This window comes from Astatotilapia calliptera, chromosome 5 (genome assembly GCF_964374335.1).
Source record: "Astatotilapia calliptera chromosome 5, fAstCal68.1, whole genome shotgun sequence".
In the NCBI taxonomy this organism is placed as follows: Eukaryota; Metazoa; Chordata; class Actinopteri; order Cichliformes; family Cichlidae; genus Astatotilapia; species Astatotilapia calliptera.
The window spans coordinates 11,017,057-11,039,416 of NC_137426.1; the positions used below are offsets into that span (position 1 = coordinate 11,017,057).

At 39.1% G+C, this 22,360-nt stretch overlaps 1 protein-coding gene across 9 annotated transcripts in view; it reads right to left on the reverse strand.

Annotated features, from left to right (window-relative positions):
• The window catches only part of LOC113022133 (plasma membrane calcium-transporting ATPase 1-like), a 129,476-nt gene that overhangs the window by 69,986 nt on the left and 37,130 nt on the right, over positions 1-22,360 (reverse strand). For 7 of the 9 annotated variants that reach the window (XM_026167210.2, XM_026167212.2, XM_026167213.2 and 4 more), the window contains one exon: positions 3,212-3,625. In XM_026167210.2, coding sequence (XP_026022995.1) covers positions 3,212-3,407 — 196 coding nt within the window. In that variant the 5' untranslated portion in view covers positions 3,408-3,625. Of the gene's footprint in view, positions 1-3,211; positions 3,626-4,582; positions 4,648-22,360 lie in introns of all 9 variants that reach the window. The other 2 variants (XM_080301690.1, XM_080301693.1) reach the window with 1 other exon arrangement.

The following is a 22,360-nucleotide window of genomic DNA, read 5'->3' on the forward strand; positions in this document are numbered from 1 at the left end:
TCTGGTGTGAGATTTTCTTGGACATCTTATGAGTGTGAGATAAAATCATGTGTCTAGGAAGCAGCGTCAAAAACAACTAGTCTGTGGGATCCACTTATCCACTTTTGTGCTAGTTTTGGTTTCCAGATAAAGAAATTCTCCATCTTGAAGTTAAACAGTCTTAAAAACAATGTAAACTGTCCACTGCTGCTGCTGCTGTTTGCGCTTCTCTTAATGCTTTTTTTATCCCTTGTTGTCTTTTTTGTGCTTTTTCTCCTTTTGACGAACTTTGTTGCCCCCTTTTGTCCAACAGGCATTCGACCTACCGGTATGCTTAGCAACTTCACCGTCAGGCTATGTGCTGTCAGTTTTTTAACTCTAACTCCCTTATATGTGATTGTTTGATTAAGACAAACAAACTGACCAATAAATACACAAAAATGTTGTCTGACAATTGACCTTTTTTTTTCTTAAATTGTCATAAAGCTCAGTTTTTGTTTTTGTTGTTTTTTTAAAAAAAAATGGAATTTACTGTCAATTATTTCATGATTTACATGGTTAAGTATATTTGCTCTCACTGTAGCAGTGAGTAGTAGGAGCAGGCTGAAGCCTGAGATTTAGGTTCAGGGGGATTATTTGCATTTATGAAGAAACTTTGACCATGTATGATATAACCCTGCCCCACAGGAAAAGCAGGAGCCCTTTAGATGACAAAAAGATGCTCATGTAGGACATGATGTTACTAATAAACCTGGATTGATGTCTTTACAGTGTAACACACTAACAGTCTCATTTCATGCGTGTTTGCCCTAAATCTTACATCCAGATTTCCCCGTTGTTGTTTTTTACCCCCTCCCCCCTCTGCAGTGAAAATATAATTACACTTTCTTCATTAAAGTGAGTAATTTCTTGCGTGGAGGACTCGACTACAGCTGTCCTCTGATTACTAAATGGAACGGAGCAATGATCTATGGAGCCATTAGGGGAACGGGCTGGAACTAATTTCAATCCTGGAATGGACCAGTGGCTGCAAACACACTCACACACATACAAACAAACACACACACACACACACACACACACACACACACACACACACACACACACACACACACACACACACACATACACAAACACAGAGGGATCAAAGGATGAGAGTGGGAGAGAGACATAACAAACAGCCACATGTCGGCCATTTTCTGGTCTCACATAGAGCTCCAAAATGATCATCTTTTAGCACAAAATAACGAGGGTATCCATGTTTCACCAAACAAGCGTGGCTCACACACACTTATCTCCTGCTCTACTTGTGTTGTCAATGTAACTGTTGATGCACTTCCATCAATATGCCTGAGCAAGAATTTTGAGAAACAGTATTATTTATTGCCCTGCCAGCTACAGTCACTTTCAGAGTTGCTGAATAAGGCTGCAGTCTCATCATGTTTGATCTTATCAGACTAAATTCTCATTGGTCTGACAATCGCTAGCTTTACTTGCACGAGGGGAAAAGTGCTGCAATAATAGCCTTCAGTCCAATCCATTACTTTTGGCAGTGTGAACAGACCTCCCCTGAATTTCCACAACCATAACTCTGGCTATAAGAAAACTTGGACAACTAACATCTTTCTTAACCATAACCACAGATTATTGCCTAATCCTAACTAAGGATTATAAAAAAAGACTACGGATTCCAACCAGAATATCAATCAATGGATTAGGAATGGAAAGGTCATCGAATCAATCGTAAACCCAACAAATCCTAATCCTAATAGTACACAGCAAAAATGCCACGTCCCGTCACCGCTGTTAATTAGTGCACTACTGTTAAAGTTGGTTTCTTCTGTTGCAATAGCTTGCTTCTTTCTTTGTGTTTCTTAAATGCAGAGATTTATGAAGAAAAGCTTGAACTGAAATACAATTTTTATGTTCACAATTAGAATCACTCTTTATAAATGTGTACTAATAAAAAATGTTTAGTGTGCATAATGTCATGAAAATAGTAGCTACAGATTAAGATTTTATTCCTCCTGTAAATTAATAAATAATTTCTTAAATGTATGTTTTTCCATCTATTTAATGCTACTAATTAAAGGTTTTATCGTCATTTTTGTACATGCATTACAAAATCAACATTTTTTCTTTTTCGGTTTATCTGATAGGAAGATGTGACCCATGTCTTTCAGTTGCTTAGCAGCAAAATATGGTGTATTAAGACAGCCACATACTGTGTATTTCCAGGATTTTTACTGTGAAAGGCAAGGACAAGAAGCCCTTTTTGAAGAACAAGCGTGTATGGTACAGATCTCCACTGCCACCTGCCCAGACTGAAACACAATCCCTGCGTTTTTTCAATTTAACAGAGTAAGCAGTTTCCAAGTCTTTGTTTTTAGGGCTCCTAAAATCCCAGAATTTGTGTTGTCTGACTTAAATGCTGTTAGGAATGTCAAAGATGGAGGTTGCCCCGTCCCCACCTTTAAAGGGCGATTCCACAACACTCCAACAAGGAACAAGTACATGAGCTGGTTGTGTTGGCTCATGTGCTCATGCTTACAGCAGGTTCAGCTGTGTGCTGCCAAATCTCAAGGTAAACATAAGAGCAGAAATGTACTGGGCCTGGGTGTGTCATTCATCAGACCACGTGAAGCGTAGTTGCGTAATACTCTGGGTGTGATTAATCTGGTGTAAGTGTAGTTATTGCTTCTTCTTTTTTTTTTTTTTAGCATACTAAATAATCTCGTACAGTCAATTAAAATGGTACAACCTTCTGGCTTTAACTACCTGTTGTTCAGATCCAGAGCCAACCTTTCGAAACACTATCACCCATGATTGTTGACATTGTTTGAAATAAAAAAGTATCTTCATTAAAACTGTTTAGATCATTCTAAGGTACCAAAAGCAAACTTTCTTGACTGTACACAAGGCTCCAATAAACAAAAAACTTCCAGACTTTTTAGTACATAACACCATATATGGGGTCATGAAGAGGTGGGCTGGAGCCTATCCCAGCTAACACGTGTTGACAGAAGTTAAGCAGTTAAGCAGAATAAATGTGATTTCTGGAGGGAAAACTTTCCAAAAGTATTTATTGATGATATAACGGTGACCACTGCCAATCTAATTCACCTTGGATCATTTGTTTTTATTGTCACAGACTAATAAAAATTGTAGGTTGTGAACTGTTTCAGATCCACTGACTTAAATGGTTTGGTTGTGTGTATTGAACCGGTCTTACCTTCTATAGGGGATGTTTTCAGGCGGCGGCAGATGCCCTGCACATCTCCGTAAGTGTCCCGTATCTTGTTGACGGCCTCAGTGCTCCGCAGCTCCATCACGGTCCTCAAGTCCACCATGCTCACCCCAAAGTCCCCTTCATGGTTGCCCTCAGCAACCGAATTCCCCGGAGGGTGGTCTGCAGGGTTGTTTGCCATGGTGGTCCTCTTCACAGCAGTGTCGTTCTTCTGACTGTCTTTGTTTGTAGTGATCGAAACGTTGGCTATGTTATTAGTCACAGGAATTGTGGGTAGTGTAGTTCTTTTAGATGGCAGTCGGAGGAGACAAACTGTGACGTTAAAGCCTTCTCTGGACGTGCATGCTCCTCTCAGTAACTATGGAAACAGTGGAGTAAACATGTTCTGCTGGTTTTACTCTGCAGAGAAAATAGAAAACAGGAAAACAGTTGTTTAGAAACCAGAACCAGAGTGGAAACTGTCTAAAGACGTACCAGCCCAGCATCAGAAGCAGCACACATAAAAAATAAAGAAATAAATAAATTAAAGGGACTCCTGAAGTAATCTTTCTAATTAATAGCAGAGAGACTAATTTGCCCAATTAGAGAAGAGATTTTCTCATCTTAGATTATTAAAGGAGTCCCCTGAATCACCGAGGTCGTTATGATATAAACTTATTATCAGTTTGCGCAGCTCCTGTGAGACTTGTGGTTATTTGGTAAATATCTGCTCTCCATTAACCATATGCTGTGAGTTTATCACTCTGGTCAGAAAAAGCAGCATTTTGTCTTTTGTTGTATTTATGAGGGAGTCATAGTTTATTTCCTTGCAAACAGCTGTGGATTGAGTTCAAAATCAAGGGTGTCAAATGTAGTTTTACTAACAACCACACTGGGAAATGAGAACGAAATCAAGTGCTGGACAGATACGGTCTGTTGACAAGGTTTACCTTCATTGAAAATGTATGTCTTCTGCTAGTTCTTCACATTAAAGCCCTGAAGCAGGCCACACAAAAACATTTATTAGCCTTTATAACATTTAGTCAAGATCACGTAGTACACCTGTGCCATATAAAATAAATACCTCATTGTATGGTAGGGTTACTACTGCTTGCCAGTGGGTGTAGTACCATCATAGTAATTTCATAATTTACATAATTTCCTCTTGGATTCATGAAGTATTCTGAATCTGATGCTACAGAACTGCCACTGTGTCATTGAAAAAGGGTCCAAGGGCAAATCCTGAACCCCAAGTGGCAATTTTTCCACCTTAGTTAACATTTACTCATTACTATCAGAAAGAGCTTTCCATTTCCTCTGCCACACCAACTGGCCAATTCCTGCAGAAATAATTTAAAAAAGTGGAAGAAGACTCACCCCCCTCGGTTACACTGGTGTGTGTAGACCACAGCTACAACGGGGTGGATCAGATTTGGTCAACACTGAAATTATATGTGAGCCATATAAACATTTTGAAGGGTTTGAGTTGGCCCACAGGCCTTGATTTATTCACATATTCTCTTCTTCTCAGCCTTACTATGTGTGCAAAAGCACAGCTATACAGTGAAATAAAACACAGCAGTTGAAGACAGCAGTTGGCCTCTGAATTCATTAACTGAAGCATCTGTGAAAACAATATCAGGCAGCAAATTTAATTACAGACTACAAATCAGGAAAAGATTAGATGCCATAATCAAGAGTTTAGGAAAAACTAGATGAAGAGATGAAGAGCCAGAGGTCACTGTAAATGCAATGCAGCTCTGAGAGCCAATCAGCATCAAGCAGGAGACAATGAGATGGAGGATATCCACTGGGTCAGAGTGTGAAAATGTGTGTCTGGCCAAACTCTGACTCTCCAGCCCATCGCTACAGATTATGTAAGTGCACATCAAAGGCTGTCCTCCATTTTTCGCAGTTTAGCGCTCTTTGATGGACGAGCGCGTGCACACACACACACACACAGACCCTGTTAGAGAAGTACTACCATTACTGCCAGGGTTAAGCATTTTCTGAGTGGTGGTTTTTGGTACAGGTGTTGCAGGATGATGCTTGGGTCAGTGGTTCTCAGACTGAGGAGGACAGACAGAACAATTTCAAAGCTCTGGTGAATGCTTAATATAACAGTGGGAGCTTCAGCTGGCTCGCTGTGCAATAATTGGCACCTGGTTCACTTAGAGAAATTACCAACTGAACGTCTAATCAAAGTATAGACCTCATTTACATTCGATGGCATCTGGACTCCCAAGTCAGAGACAGTTAAATGTTTATTGTGTAAAAATGCTAAAAAAAATTCGTGATGCTTTCCTCTTCAGAAATTTGCTTTGAAGTCTTTATAATAATCCTAACATGGTTTGCTCGGTATCAAATGTAAGACAGAGATTGTTGTTCAAACAGGAATTGCTGATGGCCATCTCAGTATGACTTTACATAATGCAAATTTTCCCAACCTGAAACAAAATACACTGCACAGGGAGACTCACTCCACATCAGCGTGGCGGTACGAGCGAGAGCTCACAAGGATCAAAGACGTTTTTCTTTCTCGACATGTACAGTAAAGTAAAGTGTGCGTGTTAGTCCCCATAGGGAAATAGTTCCTCTGCATTTAACCCATTCACCCAGTGAAGCAGTGGGCAGCCACCAGTGCAGCGCCCGGGGAGCAGTGTGTAGGGACGGTACCTTGCTCAGGGGTACCTCAGGGTAGCCGTTCAGTGGAGTCGAACCCCCGACCTTACGATCATGGGGCCACCACTCTACCTACTGAGCTATCCCTGCTCACGTTTGCAGTGCAATATCTGCAATGTGATACTTTAAAATCTACTACAATGGCATTACTTTTTACAGGCCACAATACAGGAAATAAGAAAAGTTTACTAGACATATTAATGATTGAAGAAGAAGAGGTGCAGTCTCAGTGTAAGCTGTTGTGCTATGACAACTGCACACGGTGCAGATTTCCAGTTGGGTCATTTAAATTGTAAAAGTCAAGTTTTTTGACTGACATTTTGCTGTTCTCATGCCAGATATCTGCTTCCACTCACGTATTCCCCTTTACAACCTAATCCTGTAACGCCAAATGTATCATATTTCATACATGAGTTCGGCAGCTATTTCATGGTTCAGCATTTACCAGGCTAATAATAGACTGCAGCTCATCTATATACTTAATTAAAAATTCATTTTTTTACCTAAATCTATTAGTTACTGCTCCTTACCCTTAATCCAGGGGTACTCTCTATTTCAATAAAAAATATCCAAAATAAATATTAAGAGTGGATGGATGGAATAAAACCAGATAATTCATATTAAATAAACATTTTCCCAGTCTGTGTGATGGTTTTCTTTGTGAGGGTTTTCACCACATCCTGCGTAATGTTCAACTTTGGGTTGACTCCAAATTCTTCCCGTTTAGAGCAACGCCAGCGTTCACAGTGACAGCTTAGCCTGAGCTTGAACCCGTGTGCGCACAGTTTGATCGACATCCCCCTAAGGGGACGGGGCCTTCCCCGCTTTCGTCACAGCCACTGATCAGTGGCAGATTTGAGAAAACTTTCTGTTCTGCAGCGTTGAATATTACAGAGCTAATGAAAAAGAATAACGTGGCGCATAAAGATGCTGTGCAGTCCTTCACCAAGTAGAATATCGGGTCATTCTACACAAATAAACAAAATTACATTAACATGTTTGCAAAGTTGATTTGAATAAATTGTAAATAATTGCCGTAAAGAGTTTACAGATTTATCTGTGTCAAACATCTGTGTCAACGTTTATTAATGATTGCTGCACTTTTACAAGTAAAAAAGAGGAGCTGGATGAGTTTGTTTTATGCCCCATCTCTCGTTTTTTTTTTTTTTTTTTTTTTTGGTCTTTTTGTTAACTGGAAAATATTAATAAGAAAAAGCTCGTGTTTTTCTTTTTTTTGTATTTACACGCTTTATATTAATGTCCGCCACAGTTTCACACGGCACTGGCCTCTCCCAGATAATTTAACAATCCCGTAAGTCGGTTTCATGTTTTCAGTAACTATTTTTGAGTCATTAGTCGCAACATAAGAACGCGGTAATAAAATGAATGCTTGTTTGTTCTAAGTTATTAAAGAAATTGTTGATGATGTCACTGTGATGGAATGTGTTAATTATGGATAATGAGATTACTTAATTACAGAGGCAATAAGAGGATGAAATGTGCGACTATTTAATTAAAAAAGATCGAATATCTACGTTTACATTCATTATTCAGATGTGCATTAAAGAAACCAAATGAGTTACCATGTTGTGCTTTTAGTGTGTTTTGATGTACATGGGCAGAGCTTCAGTGTGCAATTCATAGCTCAGTTTCTTATCAATTTCCTATTAATAGCAGTATTTTTCAGAAGCTTTATGACCGTCTTATCAGCATGGATATAATCAGCAACATTAGTCAGAACATTAATGTTTGTTACTTAATAAAAGTCCCTCATTCATGAATGTGAAATGTAAATAAAACAAAACTGCACAACCCACATATTTTGGGTGGAGTTTCACAAACAACATACACCTTCTGTTTGTTGACTATACAACCACACCCAGCTCAGTTCGAAGGTAAGCATTTTGACCTTAAACCCTAATGACACACCTGCTCATTCAAACAAAACACACATTTTCTAGCCTGTCAGGTCACTGAGTGTTTGCAAGGTTGTCAGGCTTTAACAAGTTGTTTCCTTATCACAAACATAAGTGGGGGAACAAAGTGATGACACGAAGATACACCACCAGGTTGCATATACTGTCACAGTGCAGAAAAAAATAGGTTTGTTTCATCTGCTTTGCAAAGGCATTGAAACCCACAGAAGCTGTCATCTGATAACTGTCATACATAACAAGCTGCAGAGCCATTAAGCTCATGTGCAGGTCAGCTTGCTACTGAATATTAGTGTAGAACTTGGCCAGAAACCATGTTATTGTCACTGACGACTAAAACTGGGTGGGGAGACACATTTCAGTTAAAATACAAATAGAAATAGAAACTAGAAAAGAAAAATGGAAAAAATAACTGAAACAATACTGGGCACTTACAAAAGACATGCAGTATGCAGAAGCACTGGTATATAAATTTACTGAGATGTGTATATGTCAATACACACATGTATAATTAATGCTGATTCTTAATTTATAGCATCTTGCATCTGACAAATTCATCTATCGCTAACAACAAAATCTCTCTCTGGAAACCAAATCTAAAGTAAAATCTAAGATTTCAAATGAAATCAAGAACATAATAACAACTGAAAGTTTTTAAAACAACAAGAAAAAAATCCTCCTGAATCCTCATGCCAGTCAGGAGAGAAATGGGATTTTCACCTCTTGTGTTTGAGAGCAAGACAGGAAAAATGACTTGCACATACACAAATCAATACAGAGATGAGAGCCAGTGAAACGCTGCATCCTCTTCTGGTGGTTCATTTTTGATCATTTTCAGTTTTGATTAGATCTGCTCTCTGCTGCTGCACAAACAAACAAACTAATCAAGCATTTGTGGTTGGGGCTAATTCAGGGTTAGTAAATTATGTAATGCCCGGCTCAAACTACATGATTTTCTGTTTGTTGCGTTAGTGTTTGTGTAAGATTAGGCGATTATGGAGTCATAAAATCCTGCTTTTTTCTTACTGTAATCTGTAATGAGAGGTGTTACAGATTACCGAGTTGCTCCTGCTGAGTTGCTAGTTGGTGTAAACATCTTCTTTTCCTGGAAATCACTAAGTGTATTAAATTTAACTAAACTAAACATAAAGGTGGGCAGCAGGAGTGTGGAAACTTTTAAGTGAACTGACAGAAATGTGAAGTAAAAAACTTCACATTTCTGTCCTGAAAAACAAACTAAAATAAAAAAGGCAATTTATTTAGTATTGTATTTATTTTTATTTTTTAGCTCATTTGTGTTTTTTTTCCTTCAAACTAGTGTATTATTCTATTAGACTAGCATGTCTACATGACAGTAAGTCCTCCACTACAATGCCTGACAAATACCCAATCTCTGTTTTTAGAATTATAAAAATGTAAACGATCACTAAAACCTACAAAAACCTTACCAGCTGGTTAGAGAAACACGTGGACGACCAAAAAGTCTTCGAGCAGCTGCAGCATTAGCTTCCATCCATTATGATGTGAGAGTCACTGCATGAAACCCATTTTCATTTCCCTACATCGATATCGTGTAGCCTAAACAATAGATTACAAAAGCAAAGTAGCCCGCCCCTAACATGTTACAACCACTTGCCAAATGGGAATGGAATATATTTGTAAAATCTAAATCACAAAACCACAAGGTTGTAACACAGGTCCAACTAGCTAACGCTGGAAAATTCTCCAATGTGTAATCACAACTACAAACAAGCTGCACAGAATAATGTACATGTGAAAACCGACAGGTCCGATCAGGTCAACATACACAAGCTAATCCTCCTGCACACTTACATATCACTCGCACAAACCAGTTCTTTCTCAGATTACTGGTGATGAAATATTTCCACTAGCCAAGTGCCAGCTGGAATGAGAAGTAGCTTTCTAATACACTTGTGTGCCGGTTTATTATTAGCTAAAACTAATGCAACAATCCTCTTAAATGCCCTTTCATGAAGGTTATAATGAGTAACAGTTTTAAAGAGGTGTTAATTCTACTGCGAGATCATTTTGGAGGCTGCAGCACATCTACAATATAGAAGTATAAATACACACAGACAGAAAACGCACACTTAATTTAGACTACTGAGTATAGTGTACATTTTTAAATCTTTTTAGGTGGAAGCTAGTTATTAAAAACTGTAAGCAAGAGTTAGTGATCTAATGACACTCACATCAACACTAAAGGAAAAGCAGGTTATTTAGGCGGAAATTTACCCACTGGGCAAGAACTAGTTGAAAGATGACTTTCCTAGACATCCAAACTACGTCATGGATTTGATTAAAAACGGAAAAGTGTTAAGTCGTCTTTCCAAGTTTTCAAGTTATAATTGTTATGATTTTTGCCTTAAATGCAGAACTGCAGGTGTTAACAAGTTAAGTTTTGACTGAGCACAAAGGCCAAAGAATTACTTTCATTATGCAAGTACTATTCAGATTTTAGTCTTAACGTGAGGCCAAGAACACCCGGCAGCACTGTTAAAAGAAACAATGATGTTAATGCGTTATTTTTACGTTCTAAAAATGTTACTTTTGATGACTCGATATAGCATTACCCAGACTTAGATATGATGTCACAGATATGTTAGTTTTTATGTTGTTCTGCAACACTGCAGAAGGCCTGGTGATCTTGAAACCACAGAGCAAAGTTTCCAAGACGTCACCTGTTGGTAGTAACCAAATTATGACCAAATGCTACACTGGAAACAGGTGATGTGTTCGTGAGAGTATTGCTAAAACTGCACATGCCCTTGCAAGTTGTTCATCTACACAGAGATCATTCATAGAAAGATAGTATCTGAGAGACTGGGCAACAAACATTGTTCATATATGCATGACAGCGGCATGCCTATAGTATGTCTGTCTGCATACTGAACGCAGCCGCAGGATATCTCTGAAACCTGTTCTGTATGTTTGTGAGCCCTGATTCACTGCAAGACAAAAAGAAAAAAAAGAGAGAGAACATGCATTCATTTCCAGGCAGCTTTCCTTGCCACAGTAATGGGCCGATTCCCATTGAAAGTTAAAGGTTTAAAGGTGTTAACATCCAGTGTTTGGTGGAGAACCTTTACTAAACATTTCCTCTGGAAATGCAGTGGGAATGCTGTCAGCTGAAATAATCCAACATTTTCGTGTTTCAATATTTGACAAAGAGAAGATAAGAAAGTCCCAAGAGGTTTTGAGCAGACATCTAAATATAGATGGAGCATCAACGTGGCATTAAGACAACCAGTTTCCGTGCATGAGAGGCAGTGTGTCTGTTCTTTGTCTGTCTTATCTATTTCTTACTGCAGATTAAATTATGCTGTAGTTGCCATGTTGCCAGCCACTCAACTTATATGCATGTGCGATAGCATAAGCTTGTGTGTGTGGAAAGCGAAAAAAAAAAAGACTATTTTGGATTATATGTGTGGTTTGAAGAAGCCTTAAAACACTTTATAGTACAAGAACCCAATTGTTACAGAAGCGAGGCATCCCACTTTCACATCATGTGGAGATGGAGAAAGCGCCGTGTTTATAACTTGGTAAGTATTATTCAAAAACTGAGGGCAGTTGAAAGACTGCAGAGCTGGTTATGAATAAATATTCTCATAAACGAGTCTCGCTTTGGAGCCCATTTCTGAGAACGTTTTGGAAAACACCTGAAAACATAAACATGTAGGCACGTCTTTTCACATGTAAACAGTTTGCAGACACACTCTGCCTCAGAGAGGATTGGATTCATGTTTTGGCAGTTCTAACTGCATTTGGTTAAACTAAACAAAACCAAGGTGCACAATGACTCACGCACTGACATCACATTGTTATTATAAAGAAACCTGCGGGACATTAACACAATAGAGTTGTGTTAAAATGTTCAAAAAGGCACCTAAAACGTCAGAAACACCGTCAAGATGACACAATTATCTAGACAGCGCGACTCCTGAATAAATTATTGGCGGGACTGCAGACTTCTGCAGTGCAGATGCTGAACTGTGTTTGTTGGACGCGTGGAAGACATTTGCTCAATCTGAGCTCCACCAAGTATCACCATTTTCTGAAACGTACTTAATTAACTGATACAAATAAAACAAGTCACCTCAAATTCAGAAAACTGACCCCTAGCATTAATGTGGCGTTTGGGGTCACTCTGAAATGCCGCCATTAATCAAAGTCAGGTAAAGGATAAACTGACAGACATCGTCACGTTTGCATCTCTTTTACCTGGTTAATTATCAAAGCAGCTGATGCTCATTATAACCTGATCTGAAGCCAGTTATGTTCAGAGTTTTGTTTTTCCCACATTTTCACTGATGGGTTTTTTTTTCGTTTTCTGTACGTTCCGTGAGCGAAACGGATTCTCTGCAGAAGAAAAATGTTGGGGTTTTTTTTTATATTCTTAGCCCATTGAGCCGTATAACACTAGAGAAGGAAGTTGCGCAATAAAGTTACAGTACAAGTTACAAAATCACATGAAGTGACATTCAGCTGGTGATGCAGAAAATACACAAATGTTTTATGCTTGATTCGATCTGCTGCCAGGTCCCATTCAGGCTGCTGGGGATGAAATAGCTAGAACACAGATTAGAAAATGTATCATTATAGGTTGTTTATTACCAAGAATATTATAATATATAAGGTCAAAGATCAAGCAGGTAACTAGAAATAGGACATATCACATGTCAGAGAATGATAGAGGATATGGCTAAAGGCTGTGACAAAGGCTGATAAGCATATCCATTCAGAAGCAGGGCTCTATAGTAAAGTCTGTTTTCAGCCTGCTCTGTCTCAGCCAATGCCATTAACTCTTTTGATATTGATTATCTTACAGGACTGTGCCTTTCTGTTTACAGCTTTTTGCACATCTAGTTTCTGAGCCTATAGATAGAAATAAAACCAATCAATCATAATACTTTAACACACTCGTCTGAAAAATGTTTTTCATTGCAGTTTAATGAAGTCATTGTGCGCTACTCTTTGGCCTTAGACAAAATGATGCTGATGTTTACAGTGTTTTTCCTGCTTAGAGAAATTTTTGGCATGGCCCGGAGGTCTGAAATCATCAGCAGTGAAGTGAAAATAACAGGAAAAAGCAGTCAGATTTGTTAATTAGACTTAATGCTTCCCTTTACACAAATTAACCCACCAAAGGCCAAAGCTAAGACAGGAAGGAACCCTGCTTACATTTTATTTTGAAAGTTAAGCTAAGCTGCAGGCAGACCACAATTTATCTCAGGAAATGCAATCATGCAGCAAGGCTAAACACACGGGTGGAGGACAGGAAGTAACACAGAGGGCTGTAAATGTAAACTCCAGAAGCTAGCAACTGTAACTCTTAATGTTGTAAATCACTCAGCTTCTTATCAAAAGCTTCACTGTCATCAGCAGCTATAAAAATGTTTGGAGGGTCGGTGAAGCTGTGCTAGTTGAAGGGGTCAAACATGTGGCCCAGGAGCCGTGACAGACCTGCCAGCAGGTCCAAATCAGCTTTATTTATTTATTTATTTATTTCTGGTGTGACATATCAATTCCAGCATTTTTTACGTAGGAGTGAACATTTCTGGAAATTTCCACATATTTATACATTTAGAACAACTTTTCTTGAAGCCATAAAAACACATTTGTTTTTCTCAACACTTGTCATGCATTTATAGAGTTACAATAAAAATGAAAAAAATTTGAGTTTTCTTTCCTTTTTTAGAATATATGGCTTTACTGACTGGCTCCTGTGAGTTTAAATTGAGCTGTATGCGGCCCGTGAAGTAAAATGTGTTTCACACCCCTGGCCTTGTTGACATTTAATGATCTGTTACCAGGTCGCTAGCTACAGAGCTAGGCTAATAATATAAACCGATCACTACACGAGATGTACTGATGATGGCTAAATTATTTTAAAAAATAAAATAATGGGGCCCCTGATGGGCACAGGAATGCCATCACACATGGCAGGAAGAAAACGCTCCTAATGGATTAAACTTCAGCCGAGAGAACATATGAGACGGGTCCATTCACAACACGAGGACAGCCATTAAATCGATGCTGTGTGCTTTGGATTGATCACTAAATAAAAGAAACCCTGGTCCTGCGTTTAAAGTCCACACTGAAATCTTAGACGGCCTAAGAGTGACTCTTTTCTGAAGCGTCAAAAATCAATATTTGGAAAAAGCATGAGGCTGGAGGCTCAAGTGTGCACCACGAGTTTTTAAAACTTAAATTGAAGCCTTGCTGCACATGAATAGTGCATACACAAAACTGTAGGGACCGAGAATCATATGCCTCTACAGTTTTTTTGGGGATTTTGTGTGCGTATGTGTGTGTGTGTGGGGGTTCCTCATATGGTGGAGACGCTTGGACCAGGAAACAGGATCAATACCTCATCACAGCTCAGCCTGTCAGACAGTTCTTCTCTTCCTGTCTTTAGAATATTTAATCACAAACTGTTTCCTAAATACTTTGATCTTTTATTTGATGTTTCAGCCACAGTCCAGCTGCTGTCACTTATATTATTTTGCCTGCTATGAGAAGGCTGCTGGCATAAGGAAATTTGATTTGAATGTAAATTTTAAAATTTCTCTGTCTCTCTCTCTCTCCTCCAAACACGCAGTGAAACACACACAATAACAGGTCATAAAAACAGTTTCATTCATCTCTCTCTTTTCATTATCTTCCATCAGACCGGTCTGCTGTTCAGCTGCTGTTATCCTCCCTCCTTTTCCTCCATCTCGGTTCTCTGCCTCTGCAGACACACCTGCTCTGCATACTAAAGGAGAAGCCTGCACCGCCCTCCTCCACACACACACACACACACACACACACACACACACACACACACACACACACACACACACACACACACACACACACACACTATTCAACCTCACTGCTGCCCACACCCACCACACAAAGAAGAAGTTGATTCTTGGTTCGCTCAACAACCAATCACATGCAAACACACACACCCCACACACATACAGTCCTGAGTCCTGAATCATGTCAGTGACTTCATACAGGCTTTTCCACATGCAGGACACGTTACACTGAGCTAGTGTGAGTTGAGTCTAGACGACAGTGTGTGTGTGTGTGTGTGTGTGTGTGTGTGTGTGTGTGTGTGTGTGTGTGTATAAGAGAGAGAGAGAGTGTGTCGCAGGATGCCAGATGGCCTAAGGAGAGCAAAGCAAGAGGCCAGGAATGCAGGAGACCACACCCATATCTGCAGTCATGTGACCAGAGTGGAAAAAGGAAATCCCCATACTGCAGAGAACAGAAACGTCACATATACACAAGAACACACAAACACACAGTCATGTTTCCATCACTTCACAATGGAAGGACTTGCATTAATTATGTTGAGGCTTACCCAAATCATACCCCATGTCGGAGTCCCCACAGTGTGTCTATAGATTTATGGCCCCTCAGCATGGCTAATACACACACACACACACACACACACACACACACACCAGGGGGGTGTTTTTTTTAAAGCACAAAATAGGCTTTTACTGGGTGACTATGCAGCTAAAAATATTTGGGTCCCTTACAGTGCACACAAATGTGTTTTCTGTGTTACCTTACTGAACAGTACATGTATATTTATATTCTATTCTATCACTATTACTATTTGTCCCCTCTTTTATGTAACATATACACTGTTATAGTGGTAAACTTCATATTAAATATGCCCAGAGTTACAAATAATAAGGTCAGGGTATGTAAAAGTTATGCTGTACATGCACTGACCTTGTCAAATTATTTAAAACATGAGGAATATGCCCATATTTATATGCATATTCTTGTTTCTATCAGTTTGATGGTTGTATGAATGATAATTAACCTAAAATATGAGAAACATATTTTGTTACAACTCTGGTGACTTTTCTTTGGGGCGGAAAGCTAAAACATCTTTGGAGGGAGCCACAAACAGACACACACCCACACACATTGCCTTTGTGTCTGTTAATGATGTTCTCACACAGCGACACTATATGGACAATTAGCAAGATTCATCTTACAGTTTTCCACTGCAAAAAAAAAAAAAAAAAGCTCCCAAGGCTCAAAGTCACACAAGCACACTCATTCACTGGTTTGTAAATGACTCATGATCACAGGAAGCAAGACATGTGTGCAAGCAGTGCCAGCTTCCCGTTTGTCTGTTTATTTCAGGCTGTGCAATTAACCCTTCAAACTTTAAGGCAGTCAGCACAAACTGAGGCTCATCAACTTAAACCCTTTAATTTAATCTTCCCATCACAGAGCAGAAAACTGCCATTAACCAGTCAGATCTACGAAACCTGAATCTATAAACCTATGTTTTGGAAGTAAAAGAGCCTTTTATGAAAAATATGTGAATAGTTTTGATGTCTGTCAGTTTACATGTTTGTGATCAGGACTTAGGAGAACAATGTGTCTAAAAGTCAAAAATGGACAATTTTAATATTTTCAGGTTATCGGGTACTTATTGTTCATGACGATACTGCCAAGTTGCCTTGCGCCTTCCATTCTTTGTAACCAAGATGCCTAACAGCAGGAATCTGTCTCTACAAGATTTCACAAGTTCTATCACAACGCAGAAGCACAGAAATTCCCAGATGAGTTTGTTGCAGCAGTTGGAAAAGATGAGATGTTCTACATAAAACAGTGAAGAAACCTTAGCCATTGCTTTGCTTCCTATATTGACTTCTATTTTCGAAGATGGGACTAGAATAAACCGCACTGAGATGCTGTGAGAGTATAAATGGATACCGAGCTGCTGACGTCTCTGTCTGCATGAACAATGACAAATCTGTCAACCATAACCACAGTTTAGGTAGTCAGCTGATTGTTTATCTAGGAGTGACTGTGCAAAGAGATAAAAAGCAGGATTTAGAAATATCACTGTCCTTCATTTGAAACAGCAAATATGGTGGATGGATTCATATTAATATATAAGATATATAATATATAATTTCTACTCCTGCTGAGAACTCCAAGCAACTTCACACTACAGGCCACACTCACTCCGCTATGATACCTGCTAAGATTTACTCTTAAATGGGTGAAAATGGGCCCAGCTTTCCCAAAACTGCAAAGTCTACAACCTGTCACACATGTCTCAAGTATCACCTATTAAGGATTGCTGATAGTAGGCTAATTCATTCAGATTTTTTACAGATGACTCCCATGACGTCTAAAACAAATAAATAATATGAAAAACAAATAAACCAATGCATAAATGAAGGAAAGGGGTGGGGGTGGTGATTTTTGGGGTGAAGAAGGTGGCAAAGAGAGCCTGGGGTTTCTGCCCACATCACCTCCATCACAGATGAACTGACCTGCACTGTAGCAGCAGGGCAACCACTGGAAACGCATGCTGGCAGTTGCTGTGTTTCGCCAAAAGCAGACCAGGAAACAGACCTTAAGTGATCTGGAGACAGTCAGCTGCAGCAACGAAAAGTCTTTGTACATCATCATCTATGAAAACTTTGAGAGTTTTACTTCCGCTAGATAGATCTTGTTAAACGAGGTTTCTCTTTACACCTAAAGAATGACTCTGGGCTTTTAGTCAGGGGCAAAAAAGGTAAAGGGAAAAAATAGAAAAATAAAGGGAAAACAAGAATCTTCTTACCCCAATTATCTTGTGTTTACAATCTTTGGAGATGGTCTTAAACTGCACGGGAAACGGAGGCGGTGTCATATTTATAGAGCACTTTTATCTTTGGCGCTTTAATTGCTTTTAATCCATTATGTACATACTCAAAATCAATGGACACAGCATGGAAAATCTGAGACTCACTATCTCATCCGAGGACTTCTCAATATATAGGATCAAACAATCGACCCATTAGTAGACAAGCCCCTCTACCTCCTGAGCTACAGCTGTCATCTGTGCCAAAAGAACCAAACTAGGGGCTCTAGTGTTGAAAAGTGTTTTTATTAACTCTAGAAAAGAGTCAGTGCAATCCTAGACAATCCAATCCATCAGGGCGATGAAATATGAGACCCCGTAGATTTACAGAGGGCTCATTTTGGATCAAGTGGAAACCTCTTTGCTGTCATGGATAGGCCAGAGAGAGTGTAATCAGGCATGTTGGTAATCAACTCTGAAGGTTATAACATGCAATTTCAGAAAGAAGCAACACAAAAATAACCAGAAGAGATCTCAAACTTTCCTATTTCAATTGGTTGGAAAACAAAAACATAAAATTCTTCATTTGTAAGATGTCAAGTCTGCCTCTGACACACTACCAGCTCTGTTAAAAGATCTACAGGCAAACTTTAACAGAGCTGGTAGTGTGCAGACTGTGGTCCTGTGGTAAAAGAATTTAATCTACTGAGTGCCACAAATAAGTGACAGACATTTAAACCCAACATCATTTTATTATTCCAGGTTTTTCCTGTCTCAAACTGAGCCTTTAGGAATAACTATACAATATCAGACATTGCTATTGCTATGATGACATTGTCTGAAGGTCTTCTCCTCCCCATCTAAATGGCTACAGGGGCCCATGTGACATCTGTAAATATAGTCCAAACTTCATGACCACACAGGCTGAAAGCACCAACAAGCACATCCACATGAGCAACTGTTGCATAATAGTGTCATTATTTCCACTCTTTGATGTTTTCGTGCCTTTTTGGAAGCTGCTATGGAGACTTAAAGTTAAAAATAAATTTCCTGTTGCAAAGTTTTTTCCCCTTGTATCAGTAGGTTTGGGAGTTGCACAAAATAGAATCTAAAAAGGACAAAAAGCCCAAGTTCCCTTCAGCCTAACAAGAACTTTATCTTTCACATAAATCATTAGCTTTTCAGCTTGATCCATAGCATACTTGAAAACGAGCCGCCTCTAACTGCATCAGAGATCCCCATCTCGTACAGCTTGCAGGCTGACCTTTAAAAAAAAAAAAAAAAAAAAAAAAAATCCCAAATAGCCACTGTAAGATTTTATTGATCATATATTTTTGGTTATATGTGTTTTAGTCTGCACCTTAAGCTGCGTTGTACATCAGGAGGAAGCCCCCAGTCAACCATACATTTTATTAGGACCAGATATCTTTGGAAGAAGGGCAGAAATTGTACTGCGAACAGAAGGTTTGATAAAGGAAATAAAAATAAATTACAATCTGTTCTGCAGCTGAGTGCAGTTTTATATCACACAAGTCTCAAGACTACAGCTTCAGGTACAATCCAATTCAGTTATATTGAAAAGCTCACTACAATTTATATTAATCTTGTAACAGCCGCCATAAGGGAAATTAGACTGTGAAACTTCTAAAACTGAGTGGCAGCAGACTAAAATTTGTGACCCTCAGAAAATCCTGAATAATCAGGCTCTCGGTCGATCAGTGATTGGTGATGATGTGGAAAAGTCTGATTGTCTTAGCTGAGCTGAGCTTCGTCCTTAATGTCTCCTGAAGCCTTGGTATAGAAAGACTTGAATCCTCCATTAACTGTATGAATAACAACAAACTGTTCACCATTTTCACGCAGGATCCTCCTGGAGAATCACATCAGGATTATTTCCACAGTTGTCTTTTCACAGATGTAGCACACAGTAGGAAGTAGTCCACTTCAGATGTTTTAGGCGAGGGAGGTACCACGACAGCATGCAAGAGGGAATGCTCGCACACCGGAGCATTCCAACGCCACATGGATTTTGTGCAGGCACACTGGCAGTTTAAAGAGCAGCTTATATCCAGTCAAACTGCACCTGGATGTTTGAGCTCTGATATGCACCTTTGTTGGGTAATGCCTTGAGAATGTCAGGGCTGCAGTGCATGTATTAAAGCCACAGAACAATAATATTGCTACCATAACATTAACCAGTGGCATTTTAAATCCTCAGGATTAGCATTCTAACTATGGCTGTGTTGTTTTCTTGCAGTCAAAAGTCTTGTGTTTGGCTGTGATCAGATAACAACTGTGGAATCACAAACACACATATTGGCTAATTAATGCTAAGGTAAAAGACCAAAATAATACTAGAATTTTCTGTACCTGCTGCCCTCCCCTGGGGGTACCGCAAGGCTATGTTCTTGGACCTTTCCTTTTCTCTTTGTACCTGCTGCCACTTGGTAATATTTTCTGGAAACATGCCATTTCCTTTCATTGTTACGTGGACAATTGTCAAGTTTATTTTCCACTGAAGCATACTGGTGTGTTCTTGGACCATCGCTTTGATTTTAAGCATTCCTGCCAAAAGATTACTGCTAAGTCAATCAATCAGAAAATTACTGGTTCTGTTGTTTGTTTTGTTCTTCCTCAACTGGAATGAAAAACGTTTTATTGTTTTAAACATTTGAAAATGTCAACTTTTCTTTGAAAATGCACAGTATTCTATAGATTAAATTGTCAATTGAATAATCCTAAAAGGAATTAAGCGAGCTAATCAAATATGACAACTGAAATTATTCATTAGCTGCAGCCTGACACTTGTGTGAGATAATAAGCATGCTGTGTGTAAATGAATCCATTATTTCCTGCACTTAGATTAGGCAAATTGTCACAGAGAAAGTAATAAGAAGGGACAAGAGACACAGCATTAAAGAGGACATGACCTTATTGTCCTTTCTTTTAAGCCCAAAGAATGACACAGAGGAGAAGACAGTTCTGAAACAAACAAAGCAGCAACATCTGGAGAGCATCCAGAGATTTAGTAATCCTGTTTACAGCCTAAGGCTCTGAAGCTGTTCATCACTTGAATCCTGATCCACGCTGATCATAACCCAAAAACACTGAGGAGGGGAGGGAAACATCAGACACTGCTGCTGCTGCTGGTCAGTCCCCAGGTGTGACTGTCTGAGAAGCAGGTTGATAAAGGCCTCCATTGTTGCCGCAGATGAAGGGAAACAGGCTGTAAAATTTAAAAACACGCCGCACAGCTGAAAGATTTAGAGCACTGCCCCTTTAATGTTTGTCCTTTGCATGACACAATATTGCCCCTCTGGGCCGCCACAGCCGTTTCTGATCCAACAGATTTGATTCTTAGTTTGGTTTTCATAAACGTATGCAGACACTTGGACCAAAAAAAAAAAGAATCTTTTATCAACTTCAGCCCACATCTTTGTTTCCAGATGTTTCAGCCATAAAATCTTACATCAAAATTTAGATTTTGACCAATTCAGCTCCCTGTTGTATCATTTTCAGTTGTTTATTTGTCATTTTATTTATTTATTTCATTGGCTAAAATGTCTGCTGTTTTCAGCTGGTAAGAAATGCTTAGGTGGATACAAACCCTTACATTCCCAAACAGCACACTCATGCACTTTTGGATTTTGTCTCAACCATACTTCATATTTGCAACTGTACAAATACAATATAATAAATGAGATTTAAACTCATTGCAATAGTAGATATCAAAGGACCCGATTCATAGTGGGGAGCTAGAAGAGACTTTTCTTGCTTTCTTGCATGGAGCAAACTACAATGACCAAATTACAGGTGTCGTGCTAAATGCAGATGCAGAAAATGTTAGTTTTACAATCCTAACTATCGGTTATTTAGGTGTTTACTTAAAAGGTACTGCCTCCATTACAGAAAGGTGAAAATTATTCCCTTTTAACAGGAAGTACCAGGCTCACTGAAGGGCTCTTAGGGGTTTGGGACAGGACAGGACAAAAGACACACTGTGGAAGGAAGCCAGAGATTGATAGTAACTAATCATTAAATACAGAGTGATGAAAAGAGAAACACTCAGTGCACCATCAGGCCTATGACTAAGGGAGGGGTCAGGGTCACCTGATCCAGCCCTAACTATCCAATTGTTAAGTGATGACGTGACGAATCCTACTTCCAGGCCTAAAGTAGTCTGCGTTTAATATGGCTTTTGTGTTGTTAACATGTTTAATGTTTTGTATTTTCTTCTATTTAATCTCAAAAAGCTCCTAAAACAGTCAGTGATCACTGTTGACCTCCCTCGGCTTTTATTACCGCTAATCATTTATTTAAGCTCAGTTTTTAAAACCTTAGGAAGTAACTACAGCCCAACACATGCAGCAGTATATGAATGACTAACCTCGTATTGTGGATGGATTATCTCAGTTGTTCTCCTAGCTGAAGTTTGGTCCTTTTACAGCATCCTGCCATGCGATTACATTTGTTCCTGACCACCGAGAACACTCACGTTAACTTTTATCGAGTGGGAAAAAAGTTAGCTTGTTTATATTATGCTAACATAGCTGTGTCGCTAGCGGTCACGTAGCACATCATTATATACCAGCTAGCCCAACTTCAGTAACCCTACAAACGTCACTGGTGTTTAGTTTTCTGTCTTCATTTATGCTGGAAGTGATAACAGAGCTGTACGTTTTAATTTGTGTCCAAAACCCCGCAGTCAGGACATGCTATGTTGTATTTAGATAGAAGCTAGCGAGCTAACTCCCTGCTAACTTCTAACTCCGTTAAATGTCATAAATTCTGTTTTCATGGATGCCTGGATGTTAAACTCAATTGTTACACCTGGTAGAGCAGAACGCTGATCATTTTATTAAAGATGAAAGACTTTAGACAGTTTTTCAACTCTCAGTAATGCCATAGTGATCGTTTGAT